The sequence below is a fragment of the Amborella trichopoda genome, chromosome 4 (genome assembly GCF_054954075.1).
Source record: "Amborella trichopoda isolate Santa Cruz 75 chromosome 4, AtrichopodaSantaCruz75HAP2 v2.0, whole genome shotgun sequence".
Taxonomy (NCBI): domain Eukaryota; kingdom Viridiplantae; phylum Streptophyta; class Magnoliopsida; order Amborellales; family Amborellaceae; genus Amborella; species Amborella trichopoda.
Window position 1 is genome coordinate 12,809,931 of NC_142339.1, and position 12,964 is coordinate 12,822,894.

The 12,964-nt window shown below is 34.9% G+C and overlaps 1 protein-coding gene across 3 annotated transcripts; it reads left to right on the forward strand.

Moving 5' to 3' along the window:
* Positions 1–3,669: 3,669 nt before the first annotated feature.
* LOC110007933 (putative calcium-binding protein CML25) lies at positions 3,670–12,492 on the forward strand. 3 transcript variants are annotated; one of them, XR_002282282.2, is made up of 5 exons: positions 3,706–3,981; positions 8,876–10,563; positions 10,680–11,112; positions 11,365–11,950; positions 12,050–12,492. XR_002282282.2 is itself a non-coding variant. In XM_006827795.4 (2 exons), exon 2 carries the CDS (start codon positions 5,178–5,180, stop codon positions 5,664–5,666), a length of 489 nt encoding a protein of 162 aa, XP_006827858.1. In that variant the 5' UTR covers positions 3,670–3,981; positions 4,940–5,177; the 3' UTR covers positions 5,667–5,793. The 3 variants fall into 3 exon arrangements, 1 of the variants encoding a protein (XP_006827858.1); XR_016053227.1 differs by having other exon boundaries at positions 11,365–11,933; XM_006827795.4 differs by lacking the exons at positions 8,876–10,563; positions 10,680–11,112; positions 11,365–11,950; positions 12,050–12,492 and adding an exon at positions 4,940–5,793 and having other exon boundaries at positions 3,670–3,981.
* Positions 12,493–12,964: the final 472 nt, after the last annotated feature.

Genomic DNA, 12,964 nt, shown 5'->3' on the forward strand with positions numbered 1-12,964 from the left:
GGTTTGTATAGATTTGAGGCTCTAAATAATCAAAATAAGGCACACTTCTAAATAGTATCAAGAAATGTGATTTTAATACTAGAAATCTTTGTAATAGCCTTAAAATACATTTTCCTCTTTAATTATTAAGTTTAATGCTTCAAAAATTGTGTAGATTGAGAGGATTTATGAAAACTTGAAAATCTTGAAAATTGGTGGTCCAAAAATGCATTACAAGATGCACTATTTCCCAAACTTGAAATCCATTTTTTCCTCATGTCTATACATTTTGATGTCGAGATGATCAATTTGAGGATATTTGGGCATCAAAACAATTTCTTCTAGTGAAATTTTGATGTAGGCTCTAATTTGATTGTTTAGAGCCTCGGTTCTATAAACTTTTTCCTTAAAAGAACAAAGATTTCACCTTTTGTTTATGATTTCAAAAAAATAATGAAAGAGACCAGAACTAAGAAACATTAAGAGAAGATATAACAACAACTGATTTAAAAAGAGAGATATCATCCTACAAATAAACTAGGAAAGTACTTTAAAAGTGGAAAATCCTATAACAAAAAATATAAAAGATAATAAATAAATTAAGAAAATACTTATTAGAAAAATAAAACTAAAGATAGTGATAATACAATAAAACAAAAAAATATTCCTACATGCCATAAATGTGGAAAGAAAGGTCATTATTCTAATAGATGTTTTTCAAGAAAAAAGCATACTAATAATTTAGAAAACTCCTAAGAAGAAGAAGTATTCTACTCATCTTCTATTGAATCTAAAATTGATAAAAATAATTGTTTTTGCTCATTAAATGTTTTAACTACAAAACAAGAAACCTTTTATAGAAAGGGAAAAGTTTATATAGAGCCAAGGCTCAAAACAATCAAATAAGAGCGTACCTCAAAAATTTCACTAGAAGAGATTGTTTTGATGCCCAAATATCCTCAAATTGATCATCTCAACATCAAGATGCGTGTACATGAGAAAAAAAATGGATTTCAAGTTTTGGAAATAGTATATTTTGTAATGCAGTTTTGGACTGTCAATTTTCAATATTTTCAAGTTTTTATAGATCTATCGATCTATACTATTTTTTAAGTTTTAAACTTTGTAACTAAAAATGAAAATTTAAAGCTTTCAAAAAGATTTCTAGGATTGAAACCACATTTCTCAAGCCTATTTGAAGGTAGGCTCTAATTTGATTGTTTCGAGCCTAGGCTCTATGCAAACCACACCCTTATAGAAATATTCTCTAACTCTACTAATATAGAATTTTAAAATAAACTATTAAAAGAACACTTTGAAAACCAAAATAAACAAGTAAAAGAAATATTTGACCTAAAATCCCTACCAAAGCTAACACTATAGCTATGAGTCACAGACTTTTAGAAATTTGTTAAAAAGAAATAAAAAGATTTTTTTAAAAAGGACTAATTAGAAAAAATAAATCAAATTGGAGTTGTGCAACTTTTTGTGTAGAAAATACAACTGAACTAAAACGAGGGGTCCTTACACTAAACTAGTTTCTTTTTTCTAATCCAATAAGTAAATTAGCGAGTTAAAAAATCCAAACGATATAGAGAGATGAGGAAGGGAGAGAGACAACGGGGTTTAAAGAGTAAGAGAGAGGGAGAGAGAGAAGGGGAGGGAAGGTGTGAAAGGTAAGGGTTATGGAGAGGGAGGGAGGGGAGTAGAGAGATGGTGAGAGAGGTAGGGGTCATGGAGGGAGAGAGAGAGAGGGGGTGTGAGAGGTAGGGGTCATGGAGGGAGAGAGAAAGAGGTAGGGGTTATGGAGAGAGAGAGAAGGGAACTCCTCTCTACAAAGAAGAGGTATGTGTTCCTTCCTTAAACCAGGTCTTTGATTCCCAACCGACGCGCTCGCGCGCGAAAGCAAGGGGACTAAACAGGATTAGATACCCAGGCAGTCCATGCCATAAACAATGAATTTTTGCCCTTAGTCTACGCGGATCTCTTTTTACACCATAGGGATGTCTAATGATATTGGCTGACCATACAACTCCGGTGTGTATTAATGTTTGATGCATAGAACTGTTCGAGTTATATGGTATACAACCTCTGCTGGCACCGTGGACATCTCCATGGGTGGGAGGAACCTAGCGCTGAGCATTTGCCCAGTTTGGATTCAAAACCCAAATTTCTAACCTATCTGGGTGTGAATCCAAGATTTAGATCCAAAGAGTAATTCGGATTGAATCTGGGTACAAGTGGATATGCTTCAGATTCAACCTGGTTATTAAAATTATATATATATATATATCACCACTCTATGTTTTTGGAAGATGAACAGTGGGGATTGTATCATAACTTCTCTCTCTATTGAAACTCACGAATTAGGGTTTTTCTTCATCCGCCATTGCTTTGCGCCAAGCCTCTATTACTCATCGCCTCTGCCTCTACAAGTGCTCCTCTTCTCTCTCTCTCTCTCAATAGGTAATAGTTATGTTCTATGTTTTTATCTATCTCTCTCTCTCAATACTTGCTCTACACCTCTAAGATGCCTTATGTCTTTCTTTGCCTTTGTTCCTCTTTCTAAAGCATTTTTCTATAGATAATTCTACTATCTGTTTCCCGCTATTGAAATGCGGCACTTCAAACAGGTAAGCCAAAGCTTCATCTATGTACCATCGCATGACGTGCATAATGATAACTGTTTCGGGAAAGCGAACTACATTTTAGGATGAAGCTTATGCATGTGTGAGAGATACCCCATATGCGTCATAGGAGCTATAATCGCATTAGGTGTAGGTGACTTTAGCACGTCTCTAGGGGAATACCTGAAATCTACAAACTAGGATTACGACCCATTGGCTCATCAACCAGACTTTGGTGACTCACTAATAAGTCCTTGTATGGACTGTGGGTCATGAGAAACACTGGGTCAGTTGATAAAGCAAGTATAGACCGTAGTCCACGGTTGACGGTGGAGTGCCCCAAAATGTTTATTCCTAGATCATTTGGATCGTTATCCTATTTAATGAATTTAATTATTTTTATTTTATGATGATATGATTTTAAAATTATTATTTGAATTTTTCTAGATATCTAGATATTTTATTTATAAAATTTGATTTATAAAAACAAAGATATTGATTTTTCAATATTTTAAATATTAAAATTAATTTTAAAATATTTTATTATGTTTTAAATATTTAAAAATAGCATTGGGCCCATTGTGCATATGAGCCCACCATGTCCTAAATTGGTGGGGACAACAAAGCCACTACATGGGGGGCACGTCCCAATTTTTAAGGGCTTTCTATCCCATGGGTTGTACCCCATTTTTAGGGAGTTTTCTTATTTTGTAGGATTGAGTTGATAAGAGTAATTAACTTTGGCTTAGAGGCCAAGTTATTATGAAATTTGGATTGGTGATTTATCTTGAAGAAGATTTGAATGAATCTTTTAAAAGCTAGATAAGATTATACATATTTTGGATAAAGCACAATATTATGGGATAAATGGTTGGAGGAGAAGGGACAAGGGTTCTACCACATTCCATATCCCATCTATGGAATCGAGAGCTCAAATTTCTCACCCCACAAGTCACCCATGATCAACGGTTCATATTCAATCCACAAAAGAAAAGGCAAGCCATAGAAACCCTTATCCTATTTTTTTGCACTATAAAAAGAGGAGCCCTTTACCATAATTCTCCACACATCAATTTCCCTCATCTCTGTAAATATTTTTCTCTCTCCTTGATAGCAATAAGGGGCACACCCCAACCCTAGCCCCACCTTTTTGGACTATGTCTCTCTCTAGGTTGACCTAAGGGTTACTCTATCTTGATTGAACTAGGTTTTATGGGTTTGTACCTAAGTTTGAATTTTGAGATCAAGAGGAGTTCATGGTTCCATTAGAGGGTTTGCCTTGAAACTTTATTTCCTATTGAGCTTGAAGGTTGATCGTTAATCCCGCGCCATCGAATAGTAGCGACTCGGTGTGGAGTGAATAAACCCGGTTGAGGTAACCTCCGTAATTTTTCTTTTTATTTCTTGCCTTTTTAATTATATTGTCTTTACATTCCTAAGCACGAGAGAAGTAGTCATTATTTTCTTTGTTTAAGGAAAATTAGTTTAATGATATCAAAGTTTTAAGATCTTGGATTTGTTGGTTTTACTTTTATTTTCTTAAAGCAAGTATAATTGTAACAAGACCGCTTGTAAGTGATCTTTACCGGAAAAAAAAATTGGTGGAAAGAATAAAATAAAAAATTTATATATATAAATTCCCCGGCAAGATCACCTTGGTCTATCTTTCAAAAGGGTGGTAGCACCCCTACACCATAGTTAATTTTCACTCCCACTAACACCACCCCACTAACGCCTTAAAAAAACTAACACCTAAACTTATTTGAAGAAAACAGGTAGGGCGTGCCTGTCTTCCCCATTGAATTACCTGAAAAAAAAAAAAAAAAATGGTTAACTATGACAATGTCCTGAATGAGAAATTGGTTAAATATGGCGATGTCCTGAATGAGGTGTGACACTAGGTTACTTCAAAACATTGTAGCTCTTTGATCCATCACTACCAGTAGTCTTTGAATGCAGTTATGAGTTTGGGTGTGTAAACCATTAGCATATTATCAAATGAGAAAGGCGTTGCCCAAAATTACGAGTTTTAAAGATTAGATCCCCTAAATAGTCGGTAATAATCTCAACAAGTAATGAGGATAAAAAATGCTTTCCTCTTGGCCAATGTTTTCAAAACCGGCTAGCAGACCCGAAACTATTTCAGAATTGGTAGTTGGCCTGTCAAGTCTGGGTATAAAAATTCTTCAGACTTGGTGGGCCAACTACTTTTTATTGTTTGTGGTTGTTGTTGTTTTTATTATTGGTTTATGTAGAAATTTTCCCTATAGAACTAGCAGGTTCCGATCTGGTTCGCTAATCCATATAAATTTGGCTATCGATTGGTTAAATAGGTGGGTTTGGGTTTTAAGGCACTGCTCTTGGGTGTTTACTTCGACTTTGAATCTCCACTGTTGATAGCATAAACTGACAGAACACAAAGTAGGATAAGGACGAACAATTCCTTGATTCCAAACCTCCCCTTTACCTTTTTTCCATGGCTACACTGGTCCACAATTATTCTGATTCCTCTTCACCAAGCACTATAAGAGGCTAGCGACGAAGTTTGCGTAAATACAAAGCTCCCCAACCATGGCTCAAACCCAACTACCTGTGCTCTCAAGATGCCCTTCGTCGAGAACTGGTATACTGAATCATGCCCAAGGCCTACTACAAGCCTTCAAGGCCTTTGACGCAGACGGAGATGGCCTCATCTCAGCTCCGGAGCTGGGGGGTATGATGGAGTCACTTGGTTATGATTCAAGTAAGCATATGGCAGAAGAAATCATGAAGCAAGGGGACCAAAACAAGGATGGGTTGCTCAGCCTTGAGGAGTTCATGGAGTTGAACATGAAGCATGTTGACATAGGGGACTTGGGGGATATTTTAAACGAAGCTTTGGATATGTTGGATTCACATGGAAATGAAGTGGTGAGTGAGGAGGAGCTATGTGAGATTCTTGAAGGTATTGGAGAGGGGTTGACACCAAAGGAGTGCCAAGAGCTCATACAGGCTATGGATGATGGAGATGGTGTGGTGAGCATTGAGAAATTGAAGTTCCTAGTTGGTTCATTAATCTGAAGACAGTAGTTTTGATGGCAACATAATCTAATAAAAATTACCATATAGCTTTGCTCCTTGATCTAGTTTATGTTTAGATAGATGATCATGACAGAATAATATCATGGGGTTTAGTTGGTTTGCAAAATTTTGGATTGAAGTTGCTCGCAAAATTACTTCTCTATACTAGTATATTCGCATCATTCACTCGATGAGCTATAACTAGTGCTTAAAGAAATGAATGTAATTGTCAACAGACACTCGAGCATAAAACAAATTCTTAGTATTAGGATATTTTGGGGTAAATAATGAAAAAGAATAATACGACACCTATATCTTTTGAAAACCTAAAAAATTGGAATCCAAAGAAATCATTGCAGTTTTTTGAAATTTTTTTTAAGGCCAAATCGGACTAAACTAGCCAAGCCACTGATCTAGGTTGCCCGATTTGTTGATCCGGGACCGGTTTCATGAATGACCAATTCACTGGGTCCTTTTGAGTTTTCGAATGCTGATTCAAAGTAACGCCTCAAGTAAATCTTGGAATTTTTTTAGATGGATTTCCTCGTTTTCTTTTTGGCTACTTCTTTAAGATGGATTTAGTGCTTTTTGTTGAAGCAGATATTTAAACTCTTATCAAGAAGGGTAAAGGTCAATGGTGGTTGTTGGGATTCAAATCTTAGTGATCCCCGTTCGTTTCACTTTGCTGATCTAGCGGTTCACATAATTTCTTTCGTCTATAACATCTTGGTATGTCTGAAAGTTAGACAGAAAATATTTACATGAAAGATATTTACATAAGCAAACAATTTACAGGAAAAAAATTACTTAATCGTGCTTTTTTCCATGTTTAGTAAGCACACTTGGAAACGGATGGAGAGAAAGAAAAAATACAATAAACTTGAAATTTTGAAATAGTTTACTTTCTCTCTCTAAAAATTTTGACATAGTTTTTTTTTAAATTAATAGTTTGATATAGTTTTTCTCTAAAAATTTTGAGACAGTTTCTCTCTCTACAAAATAATTTTTGAGGTAGTTTATCTCTCTAAATTTTTTTAGACATTTCTCTCTCAAAAAATTTGAAATTTGAGATAGCTTATCTCTTTGAAATCTTTGAGATAATTTCTCTCCATAAAAATTTTGAGATAGTTTCTCTTTAAAAAATTTCAGGAAGTTTCTATGTAAGAATTTGATATAGTTTCTCTCTCTAAAATTCTAAGATACTTTCTCTCTAAAAAGTAAAATTGAGATAGTTTCTCTCTAAAAAATTTCATGTAGTTTCCCTCTCTAAAATTTGATATCATTTCTCTTTCTAAAATTTTGATATACTTTCTCTCTGTCTCAAATCTTTAAGAATTTTGCGATAGTTTCTCTTTCTAGAAATTTTCAAATACTTTTTCTCTAAAATTTGATGTAGTTTCACCCTCGAAAATTTTAAGATTCTCTCTCTTTAAAACTTAAAATTTGAGATAGTTTATCTCTCTAAAAATTTGTACAGAAGTTCTCTCTCTAAAGAAATTTAAGTAGTTTTTCTCTCTAAAATTTGAGATAGCTTCTCTCTCTAAAATTTTAAGATACTTTCTCTCTCTAAAATTCGAGATAGTTTCTCTCTCTAATTCATGAAGCTGTTTTGGCGAAATTAGTTGCATTTGATAAAGTGAGCGGCTCTGGTGTGTGAAAATAATAAGTACTTCCCACCTCAAGTGAATGTGGTTCTATTTCTACAGGAATTGATCCAATTTGTGGTAAAAAAATTTTCCTACGGGAAAAACAATTCTACGTATTTGTCACATGCCAAATAGAAGTAGTGTAATTTTCATAAAAAAATATTTTTGCTCTCAAGCCAAAATATTTCCAGGAGTATATTATCCCTCTAATCAAATTTACACTAGGTATATCTTTATGGTCCCAAATTTTGGGGATCTAATCTTTCGAACCCAGAAACGAATTTCAAATTTTTTTTGAGGAAATGATCTAGATGCTTGAAAACATAAAATCCAAATTTTTTTTCTTTGAAAATAATCCTCCTGAAGTATTTAGCTCAAGGGATTAAATGTATAATATCCACCTGAGGAAGCATAATGTATGTGGTCCTACCTCCGTGAGAGAGAATTTAAATATTGAACTTAGCAAAGTTGCAAAGCAAAACCCTGGAATTTTGAAGAAAAGACCATTAATCCCAAACAATTCATAACATCTATCAAAAGTTGATTCCAAAAGAAAATTGGATGTGATTTATGATTCAAGTACATATTTACTTTGAATATTTTGCAAAGTATTTAATGAGTGAATTTATTTGAATTATGATTTATGATTTATGATTCAAGTAACAATGACTACATATATTTGCATATTTTGGATTTAATCTGTTGCTTGTATTATAAGTAGTATTATTCTCTGTTATTGTTTGAAATTGATGCTTGACATAAAATTGAATTTTTTCTTTTTTAATGGAGCCGTTCGTCTATTTATAAATCGATTTCTTCAGTTTTGTATTGAATTGCATGGTTTTTTAATAGACTGGTTACTGAGCTAACATGAATTCTTTGTTTTTGATGGAATGATTTAGTTGCTTATGAAAGTTGGATTCTTGTCTTTACAATGAAATGATTTGTTACTTATCAATGTCGAATTCCGTTGAAATAATTTTGTTACTCATTAAGTTGAATTCTTTAGTTTTTGGTCGAGGATGGTTACATGAAAGGGGACTACTATTTTTTTTTTTTGTTTATCCATCTAGGGTTTGGTTATTATTTAGTTGAGGTCTATTGAATTGGACTTAGTGTAGTATTTCACGTGGTTTTGAATTTGTTAATGATAAAAGAAGTGGATGAGGATTGTGCATATCTGGTTAATTAAGGGGTTCTTCAAGTAGAGATATTAAATTGGATTTAAGAGCTGGATAGGAGACTGTTTTTTTGCTGTAGCTAATTATGGAAGTTGTTTAGTGGTTTTTGAATAACTCTTTGAATTCTTTTTAGTTGTCTGTTTGACTCAAAGAATCAATTCTTTATTTGGCCACCATATTCACTGACTGATTTCGATTTTCAAGTATACAATCCTTAGTTGGACTAGCATAGCAATTTCATTTTAGCACTGTTATTCTTTCATCAATGGATTGTAGTAATGTTCTTCTCAATCAATAGTATGTCATTATTGTTTTTTTGTTACCCAGTTAATTTCTACATGTGTAGCCTTATGATTAACATGGTGACCATATGGGATTTCAGTGAATATGGATCGTTTACATCCCGATGGAGGATATCCAGGAGGTCCTCAAGGTCCTAGTTTGTTGCAACTTCATCCAGAATATTGCTCATATTTCATATGGGAAGGACATGTATATGCATATACTCATCTACCCATTCTATTTATTTGTTAATTTTCAATAAATGGTAATCTGATTCAAATATCCTATGGAATGTACATGTATATATATTGATTCTAATATGTTGTCTATTTGTTGTATTTCAAGAGAAAGAAGAAATTAGAATTGATGATAATATTTATCAATTAAATGAATGGAAATTAACAAGAGAGCAAGTTCAGTTAGTTCATGCTTTTAGGTTGGGTCTGTTGGCTATCATTCGGCCAGGCCTAATTGATCATCCTTTGGTCGTAGCTCATATAGAGAGGTGGCGTTCTGAAACCAACGCCTTTTATTTCAACATTCATATTGGTGAGATGACACCAACACTTTTTGATGTATACGAGATATTAAGACTGGCTGTGGATGGCGACGCAGTCACATGTCCTCCTATCAAGGACCTATGAAAGTTTGTAGAAGATAATTTGGGTCTAGTTCCTGATGGCAACTTGGTAAGCTTGAGGCATACATAGTTGAAGGCGAATTTTAGGGAATTGCCACTTGATGCAACCCCAGTTCAAGTTTATAGATATACTTGAGCATATATGTTCTTCCTCATAAGTGTAACCATATTCACTAATGCATCAGTTTCAACAGTCCCAACAAGGTACCTGTAGGTTTTCGAAGATATTGAGGGCGCTAGCACATATGCTTGGGGTGTTGTAGCCCTTGCATTCCTTTATCGCTCACTTGGAAAAGGTTGTACTTTCAAGCGAAGATATTTTAGTAGTTTAGCCACTCTCATGCAGGTAACCATTTGTTTTGGTATATGACATAAGCGTAATAGTTTAGACTGTTTTCTTAATATATTTAATATTTATCATACTCAATTTATTGCAGTGCTGGTCATATGAGCATATTATGCATATGAGGCCCATATCGCATAGTATCCCTCCAAATATGTCTAAGGCCAAAAGATGGGAGCCACCGAAGAAATATCATGGCAATCCACATAACTTAATGACTCCCATCAGACAATAAATTGATAACCTCCAACCTAATGAGGGTAGTATATAATTTGATATTGATTTCTTTCAATAGTATTTAAGTATTTGTAATTATTTTTATTGACTGATTGCATATCATTAAACAGGTAATCTGGAATCCCTATTTCAACCATAATGAGTCATTTCAGATGATAGGCAGCAGGCATTTCAAACTGTAATGTGCCCTACAACTTTGATATTTGACGATATTGCCGAGCTATACATGCTAGACAGAGTATGCCGGTAATTTGGAGCAAAACAGAGCATTCCTAGGAATCCCTTAGTAAGAGGGCAAGCAGACAAGTTGGACAACAAGACTGGCGAAACGTCAATGCAGATAAAATCGCTAACTGGTTGTCTCGCCATGACCGCATCATGCCTGATATTCAATAAGATACTGACAATGGGTTGTCCTCAGAGGAGTATAAGGCCTGGTACAACTTGGTGTCCCACCCTTTGATACATAATGTCGCTAACCCACCCAAAGACATATTGCAACCTCATATCCATGAAGAAAAAGAAGTGGTTCCTGCTCATGAACCACAATATATAATGAGACCTCGAGGTTATGAGAACCAGTTGGTACTTTTATATTGATTTATAAATTCTTATAGTATTTTATTTACCTATTAGTTCTATTCAATTGTTTAGATATGCTAATTATGTAATCTTGTTGTGCAGGTTAGTGCAGTTAAGGTATCTACAGTCATGTTGGCAGAGGCACTTACACTTAGACAAAAGTGGTACCATGAAGTTCTTAATCGCGTTAACAACGCGTTTGAATGTTGTCTAAGTTTGTGCATGTGGATATGGGTGAAGTAGAAGCCATTTCAGATGATAGGCAGCAGGCATTTCAAACTATAATGTGCCCTACAACTTTGATATTTGACGATATTGCCGAGCTATACATGCTAGACAGAGTATGCCGATAATTTGGAGCAAAACAAGGCATTCCTAGGAATCCCTTAGGAAGAGGACAAGCAGACAAGTTGGATAACAAGACTGGCGAAACATCAATGCAGATAAAATCGCTAACTGGTTGTCTCGCCGTGACCGCATCATGCCTGATATTCAATAAGATACTGACAATGGGTTGTCTTCAGAGGAGTATAAGGTCTGGTACAACTTGGTGTCCCACCCTTTGATATATAATGTCGCTAACCCCCCCAAAGACATATTGCAACCTCATATCCATAAAGAAAAAGAAGTGGTTCCTGCTCATGAACCACAGTATATAATGAGACCTCGAGGTTATGAGGACCAGTTGATACTTTTATATTGATCTATAAATTCTTATAGTATTTTATTTACCTATTAGTTCTATTCAATTGTTTAGATATGCTAATTATGTAATCTTGTTGTGCAGGTTAGTGCACTTAAGGTATCTATAGTCATGTTGGTAGAGGCACTTACACTTAGACAAAAGTGGTACCATGAAGTTCTTAATCGCGTTAACAACGCGTTTGAATGTTGTCTAAGTTTGTGCCTATGGATATGGGTGAAGTAAAAGCCATTTCAGATGATAGGCAGCAGGCATTTCAAACTGTAATGTGCCCTACAACTTTGATATTTGACGATATTGCCGAGCTATACATGCTAGACAGAGTATGCCGATAATTTGGAGCAAAACAGGGCATTCCTAGGAATCCCTTAGTAAGAGGGCAAACAGACAAGTTGGACAACAAGACTGGCGTAACGTCAATGCAGATAAAATCGCTAACTGGTTGTCTCGCCATGACCGCATCATGCCTGATATTCAATAAGATACTGACAATGGGTTGTCTTCAGAGGAGTATAAGGCCTGGTACAACTTGGTGTCCCACCCTTTGATACATAATATCGCTAACCCACCCAAAGACATATTGCAACCTCATATCCATGAAGAAAAAGAAGTGCTTCCTGCTCATGAACCACAATATATAATGAGACCTCGAGGTTATGAGGACTAGTTGGTACTTTTTTATTGATCTATAAATTCTTATAGTATTTTATTTACCTATTAGTTCTATTCAATTGTTTAGATATGCTAATTATGTAATCTTGTTGTGCAGGTTAGTGCAGTTAAGGTATCTATAGTCATGTTGGTAGAGGCACTTACACTTAGACAAAAGTGGTACCATGAAGTTCTTAATCGCGTTAACAACGCGTTTGAATGTTGTCTAAGTTTGTGCCTGTGGATATGGGTGATGTAGAAGCCAGGATGGAGTATTTCCAACGTCAATATACAACGTCAATATAATGATGAAGATGTACCTGACGAGGCTGGAGATGATGGAGTGGGTCAAAGTAGTCGGGCTGAGAAGACTTAGCTCCCTCCACACAATCTGTAGTTAAGAAACCCAGAAGATATAACACATGAAATAAACAGTATCAGCCTAAGAGAAGGCGAGGCGTGCAATGGGTCATTTTGAGGATCTCAATTTTGTAATGGGTCATTTTGAGGGTCATATAGAGCTAGCATATTTTTTATGAAAATTTATAGTATTTGTATTATTTCTACTCACTAAATATATTGCAAAATCTTTAGTATCACTCTTGATATCAATGTGTGCTGTGCTTATGTGCCAATATTGGTCATCCTTTCTTTCTCTTCATTTTTGGTTACTACATGGGCCATCTTGAGACGACTTAGAGTCTTGGTGAAATTTGATTGTTAGTGGTTGCATATGTGTATTGGGTTTAGCATCATATCACTTCCTAGAGCTATGTAGTATACATTCGATATAACATTAATGGGATTTATTAATTTACCATTATTTACATTACTTCTTGTGATTGATGGTGGTGAAAATAACAGTTACTGTGCATCCAAAATCATATAATCAGCAATGGAAACAATTGTGATAGCCTTAAAATAAGAAAATGAAATTCATATCTATCCAGAAATGATGTCCATTTTTTTGTCATGTATTTGTTGACCTCTTCATAAAACCCTTGAAGTTTTCTCCCACATGTCGCACGTAAAA